This window comes from Notechis scutatus, chromosome 6, assembly GCF_049901735.1.
Source record: "Notechis scutatus isolate UNSWTSFEM ecotype Mainland chromosome 6, rNotScu1.2, whole genome shotgun sequence".
Taxonomy (NCBI): domain Eukaryota; kingdom Metazoa; phylum Chordata; class Lepidosauria; order Squamata; family Elapidae; genus Notechis; species Notechis scutatus.
This window is the reverse complement of record NC_142014.1, coordinates 23,569,186-23,589,636: the sequence shown is the minus strand read 5'-3', so window position 1 is coordinate 23,589,636 and position 20,451 is coordinate 23,569,186. Positions and strand designations below refer to the sequence as shown.

Below are 20,451 nucleotides of genomic sequence, written 5' to 3'. Positions count from 1 at the left end.
TAACCACGCCCCCTCCCTCACACCAGGCGCTTCCGCTTCCTATCGGGAAGCGGCCGCTTCTTCAGGGAAGCAGGCAGCGTTAGCTCCCATTACGTGGCTGGGGAAGGCGGCGGCGGCGGCGGCGGCGGCGGGCTGGGTCGGCTCTCCGTAGCGGTTTGGGCTCCGTTCGGGAAACGGTCGTGCTTTTCTGGGAAAGCAGCCTCCCTGAATCTCATCCGGCTGCCGGTTCTGGACGGCTCGTTCCGGGGAACCCCCCCACCCACCCACCGGTCTTGTGCACGGGGCTTAGCCAGGAATCTTCCCTCCGGCCGGAGGATGTGCGCCTCAGCCCGTTCCCGTCCCGGCCGGAGGAAGGAGCCGTGATACCATCACTGGGGTGAGCCTGGGGCGCAAGGATAGGAAGATGGGGTGGGGGGGGAAGCATTGGAAGCGGGGAGGGGGCAAGGAGGGGTCAGAGGGGAGCAAGAGAAGCGGGGGGGGCAACGGGGTCATTGGGCCATGGGGAGGGGGCTCTCCCCAGCAACAAAAGGGTGCCTTTGCAGCCCCCCCCCCATGCTGCCTCTCCCAGCCCTCTACCTTGGTGGTGAGTCATACCGGGCACACTTGTCCAACCAGAGTCTCCGTTTGCAGCGGATTGGGAATTTTCCCTTGGTGGCTCCGGTTGGTGCTCTTCACCACAAAGCCTATAGCCCATAATAGCAATAGCCCTTAGACTTCTATACCACTTCACAATGCTTTACAGCCCTCTCTGAGCAGTTTTACAGAGTCACCATATTGCCCCCCGCCCCCCAAAAAATCTGGGTTCTCATTTTACCAACCTCGAGGATGGAAGGCTGAGTGAATCTTGAGCCGGTCAGGATCGAACTCTTGGCAGTGAGCAGAGTCAGCTTGCAATACTACATTCTAACCACTGTGCCACCCGGAAGGAGAATAGGAAGGAAGGAAGGGCTATAGCAATAACACTAGCACTTAGACTTATATGCTACTTCACAGTGCTTTACACCCCTAAGTGGTTTAGGGAGTCAGCCTATTGCCCCTAGCAATCTGGGTCTTCATTTTACCCACCTCGGAAGGATGGAAGGCTGAGTGAACCTTGAGCCAGGGAGGGAAGGAGGAAGGATGGAAGGAATAGCAGCAGCACTTAGACTTATATACTACTTCACAGTGCTTTACAGCCCTCTCTAAACAGTTTAGAGAGTCAGCCTCTTGCCCCCAGCAATCTGGGTCCTCATTTTACCCACCTCAGAAAGATGGAAGTCTGAGTCAACCTGGAGTCTGATGAGAATCGAACTGCAGGCATCCAGCAGTCAGCAGAATTAACCTGTAGTACTGCGTTCTAACCACTGCACCACTCCTGATATAAGTGGGTTGTGGCTCTCTCCAGAATCCGTCTGTGCACATGGCAAAAACGGGTAGAGCAGGTGTTTTTCAACCTTGGCAACTTTAAGGTGGTTGAGTCAGTTCCCAGAATTCCCCAGCCAGCATGGCCCTTAGATGAGAATTCAGAGAGTTGAAGTCCAAACATCAGCAAACAACCGAGATTGGGGACAATGGAGAGTATACTATTGATGCTGTGTGCTGCATTGTAGCCTTTTAATGCAGACCATGGCCATGTTTTTCAGCCTTGGCAACTAGCATGGATGGACTCGGGTCCCAGAATTCCACAGCCAGTAGCTGAAATTTTCTGGGAGTTGGGAGTCCATCCATCATAAGTTGTTCTGGCCAGCCTTCTTTGCCACCTTTGTCTTGAGATTCTTCCCTCATCCACTCGATCACGTCCTTTGATTACAAGGGTCCTCCAAGATGAGTCTCAAAGTGGGCCTGTTCTCTAAGATTGGCCTTGGGGAAAATTAGGAGATTGGCCGTGAGGACAGGTTGCTTTTTGCTAACTCCAGGAATGGTGGAGAGGGTTCAAGAGGAGAAACACCATCCATGGGAAGACTTGTCGGCCCTCCAAAAATAGATCAAACTAGGAAACAAAAGACACGTAAACTAATATTACTTTTATTATATGGTTAGTTACAGAACCGTGCAAGGGGGTATGCTACCCCCTCTCTCTATCCACAAGAGAGCTAAGGAATGTCAAGTCTAAGACGCTTTTATCAAATAACATTCCTGCTTTGGACTCAACTTTCTTTTATCTGACCCTTGTCTTGGTTATAGCTCTTCCTCCTGTTCTTCCAGGTTGTTGCTACTGCCCATTGTAAGGCCTGAATGTCTTTTGGCTTTGATTTGCTTCTCAGCCTCCCTTCGGATGGTGGGAGGCCCTGCCTCTTAACTGTGCAAGCTTTTAGGGTCAAACTGGCATCAATGGGATGTGATTCTGGTGGATCATGGTTTAAGTCCAGCCTCAACAATGGAATCCGTGTTGATCACTTTGGGCTTGTCCCTCTTTCTCAGCCCAGTTTTTCCATGGAGTAAGCTATAGGGCAGGGGTGTCAAACTCAAGGCCGGTGGGCTGGATCTAACCACTGCACCACCAGGAAGAATGAGAAAGGGAGGGAGGGAGGAAGGACAGACTGACTGACTTAGACTTATATACCACTTCACAGTACTTTACAGTCCTCTCTAAGTGGTTTACAGAGTCAGCCTATTGCTCCCAACAATCTGGGTCCTCATTTTACCCACCTTGGAAGGATGGAAGGCTGAGTCAACCTTGAGCCTGGTGGGATTTGAACTGCCAAATTGTAGGCAGCTGCTGCAGCAGAAGTAGCCTGCAGTACTGAACTCTAACCACTGTGCCACAGAGGCTCCTCTGTTATATATAATATATATTATATAATATATATATCTGTTATATATCTGTTGGAGAAGAAAACATTGCATAAACACTTTTGCATCTAATGAACATATAACAGATTCTAAGTACTTCAGAGCTTTTTTGCACATCCTGCTATTTCTCCTTTCTTTTTCAGAAGTCCTTTTTGCGTGGCAGGCTGTATAAATTACAAAGTTGGAGGCCAGTGGGTCTTTCAGTGAGGAGGAAATGCGTCCTTGTTTATGCATTAGAGTGATCTGCCTCAACTTAGTTACGCATCGTTGAGTTGACTCCTAGTGATTGTTACGGGGCAAAAGCTTTTCGCTGTGACTTGCCTGCAGCAAAAATGTGTAACTCTTCCAAGAACAATCCTGTAATCTCTCGGATCGCACCCATTCACCATAACTTTAATCCCTCCTGGTTTTTTTTTTCCTACTCTGTCGTCCACTTACCTCACATGCCCAAAATATGTGAGTTCTTGTTTCTTGATCTTTTGTTGACTGATTGTTAATGTCAGCTAAGCAGCAGTCTTTATTTGGTCCAGAACTGATTGATGGGTCTTTGTTGTACTTCATGATAGTCTCCAGATGACTTAACACATCAGTCGTCTTTCTCTTTCTCATTGTCAAACCTTCACAATTGTATATCACCTGTAAAAAGAACACTGCTCTAAATATTCTGGTCTTTGTTCTTATCCTTTATATTTTGTTTAAGTTATCATTGCCTTCTTCTTTAGTCTCCTGTTTACTTTTACAACATCCTGGCTCTCTTTTATTAAGTTGGAGCCTCAGAGACGAAAAGTATGAGTCATTTACACTCCCCATTGTGAATTTGCTAAGCCAGTTGCTTGACATTGACAGGATGGTCCATATCCTTTTGTGATTTTGCTGTATTCAACAAAGCAAAGATAAGCCGTCCTCAAATGTTCTTCTCTCCGTTAACCATTTTGTGCTAGTTATCTGAACCTTTTGCCTGCCTGCTCATTTAACATTTTTCCTGTAATGTTTTAAAGCAAATATTTGTGTGATAAACTTGTGCAAGTGATTCAACATTTACACATTTTAGTTGTTAGATATTTTCCAATCTCTGAGCATACAGACTTATCCAAATTGGTTGATCTACCATTTTCCCGAAAATAGGACCTACCCTGAAAGTAAGTCCTAGCTTGATTTTTTTACATGTGCGCCCAATATAAGCTCTACCCCCCAAAATAAACCCTAATTAAGATCCTGCCCACTCCAGAGTGCACTGGTAAAAATTAAGCTAGGGTGGTGATGGGAGTTGGAGCTGCCCTACTACTTACCTTTGGATAGTTGTAGCCAGGCCTCGCACACCCCGACACCTGCCTTCCTGGCCCATTTCTTCTGCAGCTGGCAAGGCTGGCAAGACTTTCCTGAAGGCCTCTGTAGCTGATAACAAAGCTCTGGATCGATCCAGAGCTCTGTTATCAGCTGCTGAGGCCTTCAGGAAAGCCTTTCTGGCCACAGAAAAACAAGTTACTGAAGGCCTCTGACAGTGAAAAGGAGGCCAGAGGCAATGCATACAAGTGAGGTTAGTCAGTTGATGGCATCCCCCCAAAATAAGACCTGGTGTCTTTTTTGGTAGCAAAAAAAAAAAAATACAGGACAGGGTCTTATTTTTGGGGAAGCATGGGTATTGCTGTTAGAGCTTTCACTGCCCTTTCTCCTGCAGTTTTAAACAATGGTTATTTCATTTGGGATTGAAGCTCTCCCATTGACCAACTGGTTTATTGCCTGCCATGCCTCATTTACTAATTGAGGGTTTGCTTTTGTTTTTTTGCAAATGTTCGTGTTTGCACAAATATTTTTATTTTTACACTTTTAATAATTGTGTTTATTAAAAGCTTCGGGGTAGTTTGTCGTTTCTTTTATCTCAAGCTCAACCAGGTGTCTTTAATGGTTATTCCTGCTTGTTCCTTCAGAGCTGGACTTTTTCATGGAGGTTCTTTGATCTACTTAAAATATGTCTTTATTTTAGGTATTTATCATACTGGTGTAGCCTCCCACATGAAAGTGATTCTGAGTGGCATACGGCACTCCTTTAGTTTCTCTATTCCTCCTTTTGTTGATGTGCATAATTGACAAACCTATGTATGTAATTCTTGCTTTATGTTAGAAAATCTGTGTTCGTTCATCAAATGTCCTTTTTCACTCAAAGCATTCCCTACCTTTTTTTCTGGCTATCAGGATATCTCCTCCTATAAGCCACAGGAATCGTTTTCTCTTCAAAGTTTTGAGAACCTTTTGCCTTAATGTTGGGAGATAACCCTTGGCCTTCCCATTGTTATTCCCAAGTTGCTTTATCTTTCTTCAGATTTGGGATCAGGGCAAGCCTCTTGATATCCCAGGGCTTTGAGAAAAGCATAACTTGCCTCACTGCTTTGGTATGTTGTTGCAACATTCATGAAGTCATGTTGCTTTCCTTTCCCCACCTTAAGCTATTTCTTATCAACTTAAAGTTCCTTTACATCCCAATTAGTCATATCTGGTTGAACCATTTTTGTGACAGGTAATTGGTCTTTTGACTCAGATTTGAAACATGACTATTTCACCAGGGGGAATTTCTTCTACGGTGCTTTTAACCCTGTTATAATCTCCTTTTTCTTAGCTGAAGGGTTTCAAGGAATGTGGCCATCTTGGAAACCCATACCCTGAGCTTGAACAGTTCTAAAGATCCTTCTGGAGCCCATTACCCTGAGAGGAAGAAATGGCTGTCCAGACCACACGGTGCTTGGCCTGGGTATCAGTAGCACTGGCTTTGGTCGTGGCAAAGCCATCCCAGGCCCAAAGGTGTTCCTTCGAGGAGGTGGACGACACTACGATCGATATCCCAGCAGCCTTTTCCAAAGGCATCAGGGGGACGGATCCGATCTATGCACCATCTTGGAACGCCTGTGTGGAGAATTGCTGCTCGGAAAGAATAGCAGGTAACAGCCACATATTTGAGGCCAAGTAAGGTGCTAGGCTCGGACGAGAGCCTCCTGGATGTTTTATGGACCATTGTGTACCACCGGGTTTATTTCCAGATAACCGGCCTAGCCCACACATTGCAATAATGGTGTTTGCCTTGGTTTTGCATCAGTGAGTTGCATGGAGATCTTGCTGTTGTTGTCTGGATTCCAGCAATCGCTCTAATTAAATCATGATTCTTGAGCCAAACTTCAAAAAGCTTCAAAGGATTTATTAAAGGCAACATACTGGCACTGTCCTGTATGAAGCCAACTCTGGCACATGTAATTTACAGTCACCTGTTTCCCCCCTGGGTGTGTCATAAATCAATAAATCCAATTGAGCACATTCATGGGCTGGGTGTCATCATTCACGTTCTCCAATTAAATATATTTGTGGGCAAAAGCTCTGGTATTTTAGTTACAATCTTTTAAAGATAAGAGTTGGAATATACTTTCGATTTCAAACTGCTGCACTGCTCTTCCATATTTCCTTCCTCCCCCTCCCCTTTTTTATGGCAACTACTCAAACAGGCATAGGAATGTATGAGTTGACAGGTGTATGCAGACCAGGCTCAGTGGCTTCCCTTATAGACCCTGCAGGTATTCAAGAAGAAAGCTCTAAATGGTGATCCCAGAACAAAGACTGTCAATGTATCTTGTACTGTCTATGGGGATGCTCAGTCATCCAGGTCATGGTTGTCCCAAAGGTGTTTTTTTTCAAGAAGCTATTAGATTGTCGTTTGTTTTTTCTTTGAAGATGTTTCGCTTCTCATCCATTCTTCAGCTCTGACTGGATGGTTGGGGTGTCATGCCCTTGGTAGAGTCAGACTCTGAGGGAGAGGAGGAACAGCTGAAAGTGAGTGGAGGTGTGGCTCCAGAGGTTGTGGAGGAGGCTGGGGAAGGGCAGAGGCCGGCTGGGCAGTCAGAGGAAGAACCAGGCCCATCCCCTCGTCATCCTAGGACATGCAGGGAGGAACGGAGAAGGAAACAACTTGGCTTACGAGAGAGGAAGCAGCCATGATCCCCTTCATTGGTTGCAGCTGGGGAGAATAGTATATAAGAGAGACAGTTAAAACACAGCATTGCCAGAAAGAAAGTACGTGTTATTTTGGGCTGAAGTTATCTTGGTTGGCGTCCCTCCAACAGACTGTGCCTTGTTATCTCCTTGAAGTTGGTAATTACTTATCCTAATCCGTTGCGGAAATTCCTTCATTGTAGTTTGTTTTAGTTTTTTATTTCATCTCTTATCTGCTCATTAAGTTCGGACTGTATTGCTTCCTTTTGAAGACAATTTTTGAATAAGTTTTATCTCCAACTGAGAATTATTGAACAGTGGGGCCAAGTTGGAGGCATTAAAGGACATTTATTTACGTTTTGGATTTTGTTATGTTTGTGTTACACTCCAGGTCATCACAGTGGGGGAATGGGAGGATTTATACTCCTTGCGGACAGCTGGTCATTTGTGTTCTTTTAGAAAGTCGAGGCCACTTGAAGGTTTATCTGTGTCCTCAGGGTCACCTGACTAGTGCAGATGGGTTGTTTTCTGTCTTGTGTCCCTTCACTTGTTGAAGACGGGCAGGCTGTTGGGGATGAGTCTGTGTTGTCTGCATGTCAAACTAAAGTGTAAATGGTTCCTGTACTCTGCAACTTTTCTGGAAATCTGTTCATACTCCCACACCATTCAAAGGGGGATCGTCCCAAAGTGAATAGCTAAAAGTCTATGGAGATTCTCAGTCGTCCAGGTCATGGTTGTCCCAAAGTTGCTTTTTCATGAGGTAATTAGACTTTCTTTGTTTTTCCTTGAAGACGTTTCACTTCTCATCCAAGAAGCTTCTTCAGCTCTAACCGGATGATGGGGGAATGGAAGGATTTATACTCCTTGCGGACAGCTGGTCATTTGCATTATTCAAGGCCTTTTGTACTGCTGGATTTTTGCCACTGACCCAGACTGACCACTTTGCTCTCTCTCTGAGGCTTTCAGCACAGGTTGTTTCCATCCTCCTCCACTCTGCCTCGATTTTTCCCCTCTTTGTAGAAATGCAAGGCCCTCATCTTGGGACACTTGAGGTCAACCTCCTGGGTTTCATTTTAGATAGATAGATAGATAGATAGATAGATAGATAGATAGATAGATAGATAGATAGAAGAGAGAAAGAAAGAAAGAAAGAAAGAAAGAAAGAAAGAAAGAAAGAAAGAAAGAGAAGAAAGAAAGAAAAAATTATTCATTGGTCAAGTGTGATTAGACACACAAGGAATTTGTCTTGGTGCATATGCTCTCAGTGTACATAAAAAGAAAAGATACATTTGTCAAGAGTCAAGAATCATCAGGTACAACACTTAATAATAGTCATAGGATACAATAAGCAATCAAATCATACTAGGAAACAGTCAATATAAATCGTAAGTATACAAGCGACAAAGTTACACTCATACAGTCACAAGTGGGAGGGGATTGGTGATAAGGAGAGGTGAGAAGATTAATAGTAGTAGTGCAGACTTAGTAAATAGGGAGGGAATTATTTGTTTAGCAGAGTGATGGCGTTCGGGGAAAAACTGTCTTTGTGTTGTTCTGGTGTGCAGGGCTTTATAGCGTCGTTTTGAGAGTAGAAGTTGAAACAGTTTATGTCCAGGATGTGAGGGGTCTGTAAATATTTTCACAGCCCTCTTTTTGACATGCAGTATACAGGTTCATAAATTTTCTCATTCATGCAGCTCCCTTGGAATCCAGGATAAATTCTTTGTTATTCAGTGTAAATTTCTCCACTGGAAATGGGTTCTGAGGAAGCCAAGTCACAGGATTATTGGGAGAATAAAAAGAGGTCAGGTAGACTGTTCAGCACTCCTTGGGATAATGATGGGGAACATGTTTGTTTTTAAACAAAAAAAAATCAGTGAGAAGAAAGACTATTTCCTGGCATCCCTATAAGTATAACAGTTGGAATTGCAAGTAGTCCTCAATCAGTGACCACAGTGGGGACCAACAACTCGGACATTAAGCAAAGCGGTCATTAAATGAGACTCCACCTGTGCTTTTACAATCTTCCTTCAGCTTTGCTTTATAGACCTCTGGAGGTGAGGACGTAAATGCAAAGATTGGTGGTAAAGTTGCTTTTTTTTGTCACTTCGTAACTGCAAACAGTCACAGTATAAGGCAGTCACTAAACAAGGACTTCTTGTATAGGCAAGCAGGAGTGAACATCCAACAAACTTGCTGATAAACACAAGGACAATTCTGACAATCATGCACAGGTTGAATATATCTGGGGCTTTTGAGATGTCGTTATTTTTGAGAACTCCCTTCTCTTCCCTTGCATGGAATTACTAGATCTGGGGTCTTCAAACTTGACAGCTTTAAGACTTGTAGAGTTCAACTCCCAGAATTCCTCCTCTGATCATGTTAGCTCAGGGATTCTGGGAGTTGAAGTCCACAAGTCTTAAACTTGCCAAGTTTGAAGACCCTTGTACTAACTAGATGTTCATACGACAAACACAAAGCTTGCTGTTAAAATACATTTTCTGTTTCTCTGTTTTCTAGGTGATAAGACGTGCAACTATGCCATCTTTAACACCAAAATGAAGGGCAGTTCTCCAAATTGCTATCACTTTTATTTCCCTGCCCAAGAAACCTGTCCTGTAAAACCAGCATTAGGACTGACCACGTACAGAATAATAGAAGGTAAATGGAAATCTACTGATCGGCCAGTTCAATTAGTCATTTGCTGGAAACTGTAACATACGTACTTGAAATAGCTCCATTAGACTCTCCAAGCAGTATAACTAGCTTTAAAGGGTTTCGTAAGTCAAACTTTGCCGACGTTCCTTCAAAAAGTGGAAAGTAGCAAATGTTATTATAAAGAAACTGAATCCTTTTCTTTCTCACGCTCCAGAAAAATAAGTTTTTCCCAAAATAGAGCCTGTGGTGATATCATGGGAAAATAATCATGTTTTTTTTTCCCAGAGTTGTTATTCTATTCATTTGCTAATTGTGTGTGTGTGTGTGTGTGTGTGTGTGTGTGTGTGTGTTGGAATGTAATCCGAAATCTCAGGAGGAAAGGGCCCCTCTCTCCTGAGACTCCAGACTACATTCCATCACACAATGTAATGAATAAGTGACTATTTTAATAAGCCAGTACCATTCTTACTCAATGGGGATGTTTAGTTTTTATCCCCAGATCTGTTGTTTTTTTGTTTTGCAAAGCAAGCCATATACTTCAAGGCACAATGTGGGATCTGTTATCGAAGAGTCTCTGGATGGATTCTTTTAATAGAATATAAACCATAAACGTAATTGTAAATGATCTCATCTTTATCACAATTCCTTCTTAAATTGATCGATGATTGTCAAGCACCTGTTAGTGCTAAAATTGAATTTGGGTGGAGGGCTTTCTCTCCCCAAGACCAATGTGCCAGGTTTCTACCTTAACTACCTGAATCTTTATGATTACAACAGCACGTTTCAGCAAATTGTGTGACTCCCAATTGTAATCCTTGATTCACGAGCCAACCAGCAGGAGCATTCTGCAAAGAGCAATAAATATTCTTAAGAGATTTTGTGGTTTCAGGCATTTCCTACTCACCTGCCAAAAATCTACAGCCTTCAGATTTCTGAGAAAATGGCTGTCAAGATAAACCACTTTCAGATTCATTTTTTGAGCTAGGTATGTGTTCATACCTAGCCTGTTTCCAAACCTGTTTCCAAGAGAGCAAGCACAAGACAAAGGCAGCAGCACAACCTTTTAATGTTTCATCTATGAATTCTGTTTCTTCACAGATAAAAGGCTGCTTCCAACTAATTAGCTCCAACAAGAAAGAGCCTTGCCAAGTTTTTTCAAGGCTGCCAAAAAACAACAGATAAGAAATAGTTTACAACACAAGAGTCTTCAAATACCAACTGTGATGTCCACGAGGCTGAGTTGCAAAACGTCTTTGCTTCCTGCAAAGAACGTTCGCTGCACAGCTGCCTTTTATCTTCTTGAAGGAGGGGCCATTACCTTGCAGCCTTACTCCCAAGTTGCCCGTGCTGTTGTAGCTGCTCTTTCCTGTGAGCAATCCTGCACGCACGCGCACTTGGCACAGCCTCCTTGGGAACCTCCTCATCGCTGCTGCCAGCCCCCACAATCTCTGGAACTAGCAGTCCACTCCCTAATGGTCCTGGCCCATCATCTGAGTCCTCACTCTTCTCAGCCGTCCACACCTGCTGCTGGCTAACCACAACAGTACAGCTGTCAGCATTCCAAGTAATGCCACCCATAGAAAACAAACTCCGAGGCACTTGAGGTCCTCAAAGAACAGTTTATTGGGTACATCATATTGGCACAAATTGGTGAAAGCCGACTCGGGGGTTTCCTGTGGCTTTCACCTAATTAAAAGTAAAAGTGTTCCCCTTCCCCTCCAAATCACCAGTCGCACTGTCCAATGCAGATGCTGGCTGGTTGCCAGGTTACTTGCTCCTCCTCTGGCCAGCCACCTGTGGGAATGTCCTTGGTTCCCATAGGGAAACTTTAGTGTTTTGGCTACAAACCCCCATCTAACTATTTCCCCCCATCCCACTGCTGTCTGTCAACCCTGAAGCCTTCCAAGATAGTCTCGGCCAGGTTTATTTCAGGGTTGACAATGGCTTTACTTTCATATGAAGAAACAGTGAGGCTGCACATTTCCTACTCCTTAAGAAATTCATGGGAGTAACCTTGTAATGGTTTAAGGCCCATTCGTGATGACTTCTTGATGTGTCTTGAGATTGTTTTTTTTTTTTATTTTTTTGCTGAGGTGTAGAGAATAATCTGTCTTCCTTTTCTTTTCTTCTTTAGGCAAAGAGCTATTCAAACCAGCTCCTTCCTTAAACAAAGTCCCTCATTCTACAGTGAACGGAAGTCTGGCGTCCCCACAAGCAGCTGAGTTTGGTCTTGCAAGGCCCCTGGACGGACCGGATTCTTTGCCCAAGACCTCTACGAAAGAGGAAATCTTTGGCCCTTCAGACCATCCCTTTGAGGAAGTGGATGGATCCCCCCAGCATCCCAAGGCTGGAAGGACAAAGGGAGTGGAGACTTTGGGTTCTTCGATAGTGCATGAAAGCAACAGTGCTGCTAGCACCATCCAACAATCCACTCCTGTTAAACTATCCCTTGCCACCCTTGAGTCTTTGACCAGCAGGACTGTTGGTGGTGCTGCAGCCATTCATAATCCTCCAAGCCACACCGCTACTGCTTCACCTTATGCCAGAAAGACAGAGGCGGCCACTCTCCAGCCAAGCAAGGGCCCTGCTTCCAAACCATTGCTTCCTTCCGAAACCGATCCTCGCGGTTTCGGTTCATTGTCATCCGCCCCGTCTACTCCAACTGCTTCTCTTCGGGGCTCCCACCTTAGCGATGGACGACTTAGTTTGGAAGGCTTCACCCCTGACGACAACCCAGCCAGGAACGATTTCTCCCTGTTGACTGACCAAAGCGTCCTCCTCGCTGCCTTGTTTTTCGGAGTGCTGTTTTTCTTCTTGGCAGTGGTGCTGATAGGGGGGAAAATCTGCTGCTCACGCCAGCCACAGCGCTACACCAGGCTGGATTACTTGATCAATGACATGTACGCCACTATGTGAAGATGTGTGATGACCTGGGGCGTGGCGCAAAGGCAACATAGCCAGAATCCCTTTATTAGCTTCCAAGGTCCTGGTTACCTTCTGGCGTAGAGAAAAACTCTCCCAGGAACAGCCTTTGGCTGCAGAGATTAAAGTTCAAAAAGTTGTCAACAGAAAATTTTATAAGTCCAATTGAGGCAAGATGAGGTAATTAATCCGGCAGAGCAAGATGAGGAGTTCCAGAAGGGAAATAGCATGACAGTAAATCAACCCAGTTGGGAGGATGCCAGGAATGCAGATAACAGTCAACACAAGATAAACTCATGTTTGTCCCGGCTAATGCAGCTCTCAGCTGCCTCTCCTTTAAACTCTCATTCACAGGTGTGCCTAGTGAAGGGAATCAGGGCCGTTTCCTCCCCCGTAAGCCACGCAACCCACGTTGCTCTCTGTTCTTCCTTGCGTGCCCTAGGATGAAGAGGCAGTTGGCCTGGGTCTTCCTCTGAACTCCCTCTCCTTTTCTCTACCTCTCCCCTGCTCTGCCCAGCCAGCTTTTGCCCTTCCCCAGTTTCCTCCACAGGCAACGGAGCCACACTCCCACTTCCTGTCAGCTGTTCATCCTCCTTGGATTCAGACTCTGTCAGGGGCGTAACAATATGAGAGGGACTTGGAGGGCACCTCAGTGGTGAGCGTGGAAGAGTTTGGCTGGCTGTGGCCTTCAAGGGGAAAAAAAAAAAGATGGATTGAATTTGGTCTAATGCAGTTCTACCCACCCAAGTCACAATGTTCCACTGGTTTCATAATATTTTGCTTTCCCTTATGATCCCCTTCCTCGTTGATGATACATAGGGATACATAGATGATACATATGTCTCACATAGGGATAGCCCATTATTCCTTCCCACCTCAGAAAGTATAGGGGCACAATCCTATTCATTTGACGAGTTCATCCTTAATTCACTTTTGGGCACTATGGGAAAAATTAGTGTCCATCAGAGCACTTTGGCTACCACTCCTTTCTAGAGTCGATCAAGTTTCTTTCATTCTTTTGTCCGTTATAACCCTGGCATGAAAAAAAAAAATCTGCCAAGAAGGAAGAGGTTTATTTTAGTTTTAAAAGGCAAAATGTGGAGTTGATCTGCCTACAGGGTATTTAGTTCCTGGAGTGCAGAGTGCCACACTGTGTGCAAAAATCATTTAGACCGAACAACACATGGCAACAGTGTTCATTGGTGCCAACCCTTCAGATTGGCCAGATGAGCCATGGTGGCGCAGTGGTTAGAGTTCAGTACTGCAGGGCTACTTCTGCTGCCTGCAATTTGACAGTTCGAATCTCACCAGGCTCAAGGTTGACTCAGCCTTCCATCCTTCCGAGGTGGGTAAAATGAGGACCCAGATTGCTGGGAGCAATAGGCTGATTCTGCGATCCATTTAGAAAGGACTGTTAAAGCGGTATATAAGCCTAAGTGCTATTGCTATTAGGAAATATACCACAACAATCACTACCTTAAAGCATATAGTAACAGAATTTGATAGCTTGACAAGAGTCTCTCTCTCTCTTCTTGCTGCTTATACCCAAGAGAATTAAGATGGAGGAATGTTCAGATTCTTAACTTGTTCTGATTTTCTGATCTAAACTGGGGTTTCCTTAATGGCTTACACAGACCTTCCTCCAGGCTGCCTATATATAATATATAGGTTGTTAACACTACCTAACAAAGCTAGTAAGTGCAAAATTTGGACCTGGAAAAAAAAGCACAGCTTTTTGCTCCAGAATTGGCTGTGCCTTCTGTTCTGAGCTGATTTCTGCGTTCAGCAGCTGAGCCGGTTTTAATTTTTTTACATTTTAAGCTCAGCTATAGCGTTCAACGACAAAATCAGATCATAATACCGAAGTTGCTCTTTGATCAGGAGGGATTCCGCCCCAATATCTCCTGGCTTCAGCACTTCAACTGGAGATGCCTTCTTGTCTTCAGGCCCTTAAAAGAGGGACCATGCTCATCAGCTGCATCTGTTCCCCCTTCAACATGGGTGGCCTACTATCACCTCTTTACAACCTGCGGACTTCAATTCCCAGAATTCCTGAGCCAGCATTGCTCACCCACCCCCCTGCCCCGCAGGGTAATTGCTGGAATGGTTTTGCATTGAGCTGAGCAGATGCACGCACACCACACTGGATTCCATTTAAAAACACAGCTGGGGTGGAACGGGAGCTTTTGTGTGCAGTTTCTGGTGTGGAAGTGGTCCAGGCACAGGGAATTGGCGTGAAATTGGCCAGTCTTTTTTCCTCCCTTTTTATCGGGCCAGCCTACAAAGCTGCCAGTGTGAGGCTGTCAGTTTTTAACAATCACATTTTCCATTAAATGGAAAAAGGAATTGTTTTGTATTGGCGCTAATGGTGCAACTTACAACCTTTGCTTAGCAACCCATCAAACTTGCAATGGCACTGAAAAAAGTGACATGGCTGGTCTTTACACAACTGTTGTAGCTGTTCTGACCAAGGCTTCCCAAGACCATAATTAAGCATACGCTTAGTTAAAACAACTCTTGGTTTATTTCAGCGCTGAGAATTATTTTCATTCCCAGCCAGTAATGAATCCCAAACAGTCCCTCAAGATAAGCCACCTTTCTTTCCTTTGAATTGCTGCCAACAACTAGAGTGCCAAATGAACTATAAAAAAACAATCGAAGTACAAAGTCCACACAAAGCTTCAAGGATTAATACGAACAGAATGAATGACTTTGCTTCCTGCAAAGGTTTCTTCACCTTTGCCTGTCCTTTATGTCTTATGGGAGGGCCAATCACCTCCCAGTCTTACTCCCGAGTTGCCCCTTTTGTCTCAGCTGTTCTTGCCTTCTAGCAGCTCTGCACACACGTGCACTGGGAACAGGCTCCCCTGGGTCCTCTGCCTCGCTGCTGCCAGACTCCGAAGGCTCCAGAGGTAGCACACAACTCCCAGATGGTCCTGGCCCCATCTCTGCATTGGATGCAGGACCCTCGTCCGAGTCCTCTCCAGACTCCTGGACTGGTCCCCGTTCTTCCCCACTGTCCGATTCTGCTGCCGGCGAACCACAACAGTAGCATCACCAGAGTCACGTGATCAAAATGGGTTACTTGGCAACCAGTCTATGGGGATTGCCATGCTCTGGGTCACGTGATCACTTTTCCCGACTTTCCCATTCCACTTCCAACAAGCAAAAATCAGCGGGGGAAGCTGGATTCACTTAAACAATTGTGTGATTTGTTTCGCCACTGGCAAAAAAAATTTTTTAAATGGCTGTGACCCACTTAACAACGGCCTTGCTTAGCCGTGGAACTTCTGGTCCCAGTTGTGGTCGTAAGTCAAGGACTGCCTGCATGCAGCTACAAAAATCAGGAATAGCCACTAGATGGTGACAAAAGAAGAGTTCTGTCTCCTTGCTGCCCCCTAGCGTTTACACAAATTCTTGTAGCTCAGGTGTAATAGGTTTTTTTAATTATTTTTCTCTCTCTTGGAAATGATTTCTACTGCCGATTATTTAAGCAATAATAAAGTTTGAACTGATTTAAAGGGTTTAAAATAAATCCAAGCAGTGTTTGGACAGTCATTTCCTTTTTTTTTTTAATGTTGGGCTGTTATTTCGTGATCTGTTTGAAATGCATCTTTTCATCTTTCAGAGTGTTGCTTTCCAGGAGGTTTTAGGTATGAAGTATCTTCATGACCCCATAATCCCTTGCATCGGGGTGGAGCTGAGTGCTTACTGGCCAGATGCCCTTCCTGTTACCAGTGTGGAGTGTGTTTCCATATATTCTCATTGTGCTCAGAGAGAGATATCTGCCTCTACCTAGGATTAAACTCACAGCCTCCTGACTGTGAGGCGAGAGCTCCACCTCTAGGGCATCTCACCTCTCTTGTAGATATGAAGTATGCCATTTGGAAAAGGCTACAGAGCATCTTCTGATTCTTCTGTGCCTAAAGTGGGACTAGAACTCATGATAACTTGGATTTCCAGCCTGCTGCTTTTAATCTAAAGGGGGCATGATGGCAGTTGAGCTTGTCAACCAGAAAGCTGATAGCCCAGGTTTGAGACCCGAGTGCCACGTGACAGAGTGAGTTCCCGTTACTTGCCCCAATTCCTGCCCACCTAGCAGTTCAAAAGCATGCAAATGCAAATAGATAAATAGGTACCACTTTGGCGGGAAAGTAAGCATTTTGCATGTTTTTGGCATAGAGCTATGCTGGCCACATGACCATGGTAATTATATGGACAACGCTGGCTCTTTCGGCCAAGAAACAGATGAGTACCAAGCTCTAGAGTTGGACCCTGACTGGGCAGGGGAAACTTTACCTTTTCTTGCTTTTAACCACCAACCTGTTTTCTGCAGTATTAGTGTTTTAATTTGTGTATGTATTCTGTGACTAGATGGAAGAAAGAGAGGCAAAGTAATTCCAGGTAGTGGCCTTACCCCTATAGGTAAAGGTTCCCCTCGCACATACGTGCTAGTCGTTTCTGGCTCTAGGGGGTGGTGCTCATCTCCGGTACAAAGCCAAAGAGCCAGCGCTGTCCGAAGACGTCTCCGTGGTCATGTGGCCGGCATGACTAAACGCCGAAGGCACACAGAACGCGGTTACCTTCCCAACAAAGTGGTCCCTATTTTTTTCTACTTGCATTTTTTACGTGCTTTCGAACTGCTAGGTTGGCAGAAGCTGGACAAGTAACAGGAGCTCCCTCCATTATGCGGTGCTAGGGATTCGAACCGCTGAACTGCTGACCTTTCTGATCAACAAGCTCAGTGTCTTAGCCACTGAGCCACCACATCCCTCTAGTGTTACCCCTATACTGTTACCGTTATATTGTACATTAAAAGAAGAAAAGCTTTGATTCCAGGCCTTGTCCAAATTTCTTTATACTCCCTTCACTGGTCCATTTCTGGAGAATGGATGTTTAGATGGCGATAGATTAATTCACCTACAGAATCAAGAAACTGCTTTGCAGGCATTGGGTTAATCTTCCCTTGCAGAAGTGGCCAAAGTTTTCCCCCCATGTGCAAAGGCTTGTACCTACATCAGGCTAATTTATGACTCTATAATTGGTTAGTTTACTTTATTGTCATTGCACCTCGTACAAGGAAATCAAGCACCATCTTCAGTGCACATCATGACCATGAAAATAAACACAAACACACATCCTTCACACCTTGAACCGAAACCCCTGACACTGCTCTATACAGTAAAATTCAATAGAGTTACTGCTCTGGGATAGAAGCTGTTTTTCAACCTATTTGTTCTTGTTTTTATTATCCTGTACCCTCCGTCTGCCAGATGGTAATAGTTCAAAAAAAAAGTGGGGGGTGTCCCTGGATGAGATGGATCTTTAATAAGAATGTTTTCAACTTTCTTAAGGCAGCGGGAGCTCTAAAGCTCTTCCAAAGAGGGGAGAGGGCAACCAATGATCTTCTGGGCAATGACGTTAACCCTCTGGAGTGCTTTCCTATCTGCCACTGTGCAATTGGCAAACCATACAGAGGTGCAGTATGTTAAGATGTTCTCTAATTGAGAGGATGAAGAGAGGGCTCGTGGCAGCTTTGCATTGACAAATGTGTTTTTTTTTCCTTCCCCTCGATCTCCTTAGCAACTGAAATAAAAATAGCCCAGGGGTTGTTTGATAACAGCTTAATTTGTACAAATAGGTTGTCCCAATGCATAGAAAAGGATCAACCACTAATGGCTGAAGTGCAAATTGCTATTAAGGTCACTCTGGAACAAGGGTATCCAACCTTAGCAACTTGAAGATTTGTGGACTTCAACTCCCAGAATTCCTCAGCCAGCAATGGGAGTCTGGAAATCCACAGGTCTTCTAGTCCAGGGGTCCCCAACCACCGGGACGCGGACAGGTACCGGTCCGTGGAGCACTCTGTACCAGGCCGCAAAGAAAATAAAATAAAAAAAATGGCGGCTTTCTTCGCCTTCGGTGAATGCTGCTGGGATCAGGGATCAAGGACACAAATGAAAGAAGGGGAGGGAAGAAGCAACCAAAGCCTGTCCTGCTCTCTGGCTCAGCGGCTTCGGTTTCCTCCCGCCTCGTTCCTCTCTCAGTCGCTCTCTCGCTGCTCCACCAGCCCAGGAAGAAACTGCTTCAAAGAAGCGGGGGGTGGCTTTTCCTGTCGCCGCAGCTCCTCCGAAGCGCCCGGTCACCCCCACCCCGCCCGCCCGCGCGCGGTTCAATTCAGTGCCCCGTTCTGCCTGCCTGCCTGCCTGCCTTTGTTAATGGTTGATTCGGAACAGCTTCGGCTGAGTAAAAGAGGCGAATAGTTATTATTCTCAGCCGAAGCTGCTCCCAAACAACCAGAAACTAAGGCAGGCAGGCAGGCAGGCAGAACGGAGCACTGGGTTGAACCGCGGGTGGGCGGGGTGGGGGTGAAACGGGCGCTTCGGGGGAGCTGTGGCAAAGAAGCCCCCCCCCGGCTTCTTTGAAGCAGTTTCTTCCTGGGCTGGTGGAGCAGCGAGAGAGTTCCTCAAAGGGACTTCAAGAGACAGAAGTTTTCAAACCCCTAACTATGACTTTGAGATTAAACTAGGCCTTCAAGCTTGTGTACTTTTTCCTTGGTCTGGAACAAGGAAGTTTTCTTTTTCTTTTTAATGGCAGCATTACTGGTGATTAGGATTTTAAGGAATCTGGCAGGAAAAGCCAGGGCCCATTCATTAAAAAAACAAAAACAAAACATGTTTATGCAGAATTTTTTGCAGCCAATTGAATTTGCTACAATGCCACGAATGTGCTGCTTAATTTAACACCTTTGAGAAGTACCAGTAAATGGTGGCGGGTGGCGGGGGGTGGAGAGGAGGAGATAGGAATGCTGTTTCAGGAATGGGGGGGAAAATCACCAGTAGGAATATTTAAAGTAAAGCACCATCCAACATAGAAAAGAGCAACTTTTCAGCATTTGATTCCATTCAAAGATATTTCTGAATGGCAGTTGGAAAATTCATCAGGCTAAGAACAATGGAGGGGTTTTACTTTTATACTGAATTTTTAATGTAGTAAGGTAAGAACCAGGAGTTGCGGTGTCTTAAACTGGGCAGCGATATATATATATATATATTACTAAATAAGTAAGATAAAATGATCATTAGAGGGCAGCAAAGATTGAAAAGATGCTGCTATTCTAAACTTCAAACTGAGGGCATTATGATGGCTTCCTTTATCCCTTCCCATGGTTCTTTTCCCAGGGAGACTTGGCAGCAGTAAAAAAAAAAAAAAAAACCAGAGGTGCCCATCTGTATTTTTGCAGCTGTTCCACAGCCTGGAATATCCAGTTAGTTCTTGACTAGCAGTCTTTAACCAACAATGAATCTTGGCCACTCGCTGACGCACTCTGCCTTCATAATGTAGTTTGCAACAGAAGTGCTGGAAACCATTAAAAAACAAAGTTAATTAAGCCAGTAACCTGGGAGATTTTAATGTGGAAATAAACTGGGCTGAGAACTATTCACTCAAGCAAAATAGAAGGCTGCCAGTTATAATATTTAGAAGAACATAGTGAAGTTGGGAAAAACTTTATAGCTTGACATGAAATGGTGGCTATTTTCTAGAGCCATGTCTCTCAACCTTGACAACTTTTAAAAGAAATGGACTTCAATTCCCAGAATTCCCCAGCCAGTTTGCCGAGAGTTGAAGTCTACACATCTCTCATCTATCTATCTATCTATCTATCTATCTATCTATCTATCTATCTATCTATCTATCTATCTATCTATCTATCTATCTATCTATCTATCTATCTATCTATCTATCTATCTATCTATCTATCTATCTATCTATCTATCTATCTATCTATCCCATTTACACTCAACAGATGTCTTTGTCTTTATTTTTTGGACACTTAGCAATTGCTCTTGGTTGTTTTTATTAAAATTCACCTTTGCAACTTCTACCCTCAAAATGACAATGCTATAGGGCACTGCACACCAGAACAACTACACACAAGGACAGTTTTTCCCAAATGCCATCACTCTGCTAAACAACTAATTCCCACAAACACTGTCAAATTACTTAGTAAGACTGTATTACTATTTTCATCTCATCCTTCCTATTACCTTATCTCTTCCCACTTAGGGCTATAACTGTGTTGCTTGTCTCTTTACAATTTATATTGTTTTATTTGTTTCCTAGTAT

General features: G+C 44.5%; 1 protein-coding gene and 1 long non-coding RNA gene across 2 annotated transcripts; one reads left to right on the top strand and one right to left on the bottom strand.

Annotated features, from left to right (window-relative positions):
- Positions 1–19: 19 nt before the first annotated feature.
- MANSC1 (MANSC domain containing 1) lies at positions 20–15,859 on the top strand. The gene is made up of 4 exons (XM_087969530.1): positions 20–376; positions 5,387–5,705; positions 9,265–9,405; positions 11,537–15,859. The coding sequence occupies exons 2-4, from the start codon at positions 5,486–5,488 to the stop codon at positions 12,316–12,318; spliced, it is 1,143 nt and encodes a 380-aa protein (XP_087825656.1). The 5' UTR covers positions 20–376; positions 5,387–5,485; the 3' UTR covers positions 12,319–15,859.
- On the bottom strand, positions 3,212–4,115 carry LOC148130144 (uncharacterized). Its single transcript, XR_015750288.1, has 2 exons — positions 4,062–4,115; positions 3,212–3,408 (listed from the first exon to the last, which is right to left on the bottom strand). It is a non-coding gene; the product is annotated as an uncharacterized LOC148130144 (long non-coding RNA).
- Positions 15,860–20,451: the final 4,592 nt, after the last annotated feature.

What these genes read in the sequence shown, in the direction of transcription:
- MANSC1 (XM_087969530.1), top strand. Translation starts at nt 5,486, where the DNA reads ATGGCTGTCCAGACCACACGGTGCTTGGCCTGGGTATCAGTAGCACTG. An exon ending in CTGCTCGGAAAGAATAGCAG is followed by an intron (nt 5,706 to 9,264) that starts GTAACAGCCACA and finishes TCTGTTTTCTAG; the next exon opens with GTGATAAGACGTGCAACTAT. An exon ending in CACGTACAGAATAATAGAAG is followed by an intron (nt 9,406 to 11,536) that starts GTAAATGGAAAT and finishes TTTCTTCTTTAG; the next exon opens with GCAAAGAGCTATTCAAACCA.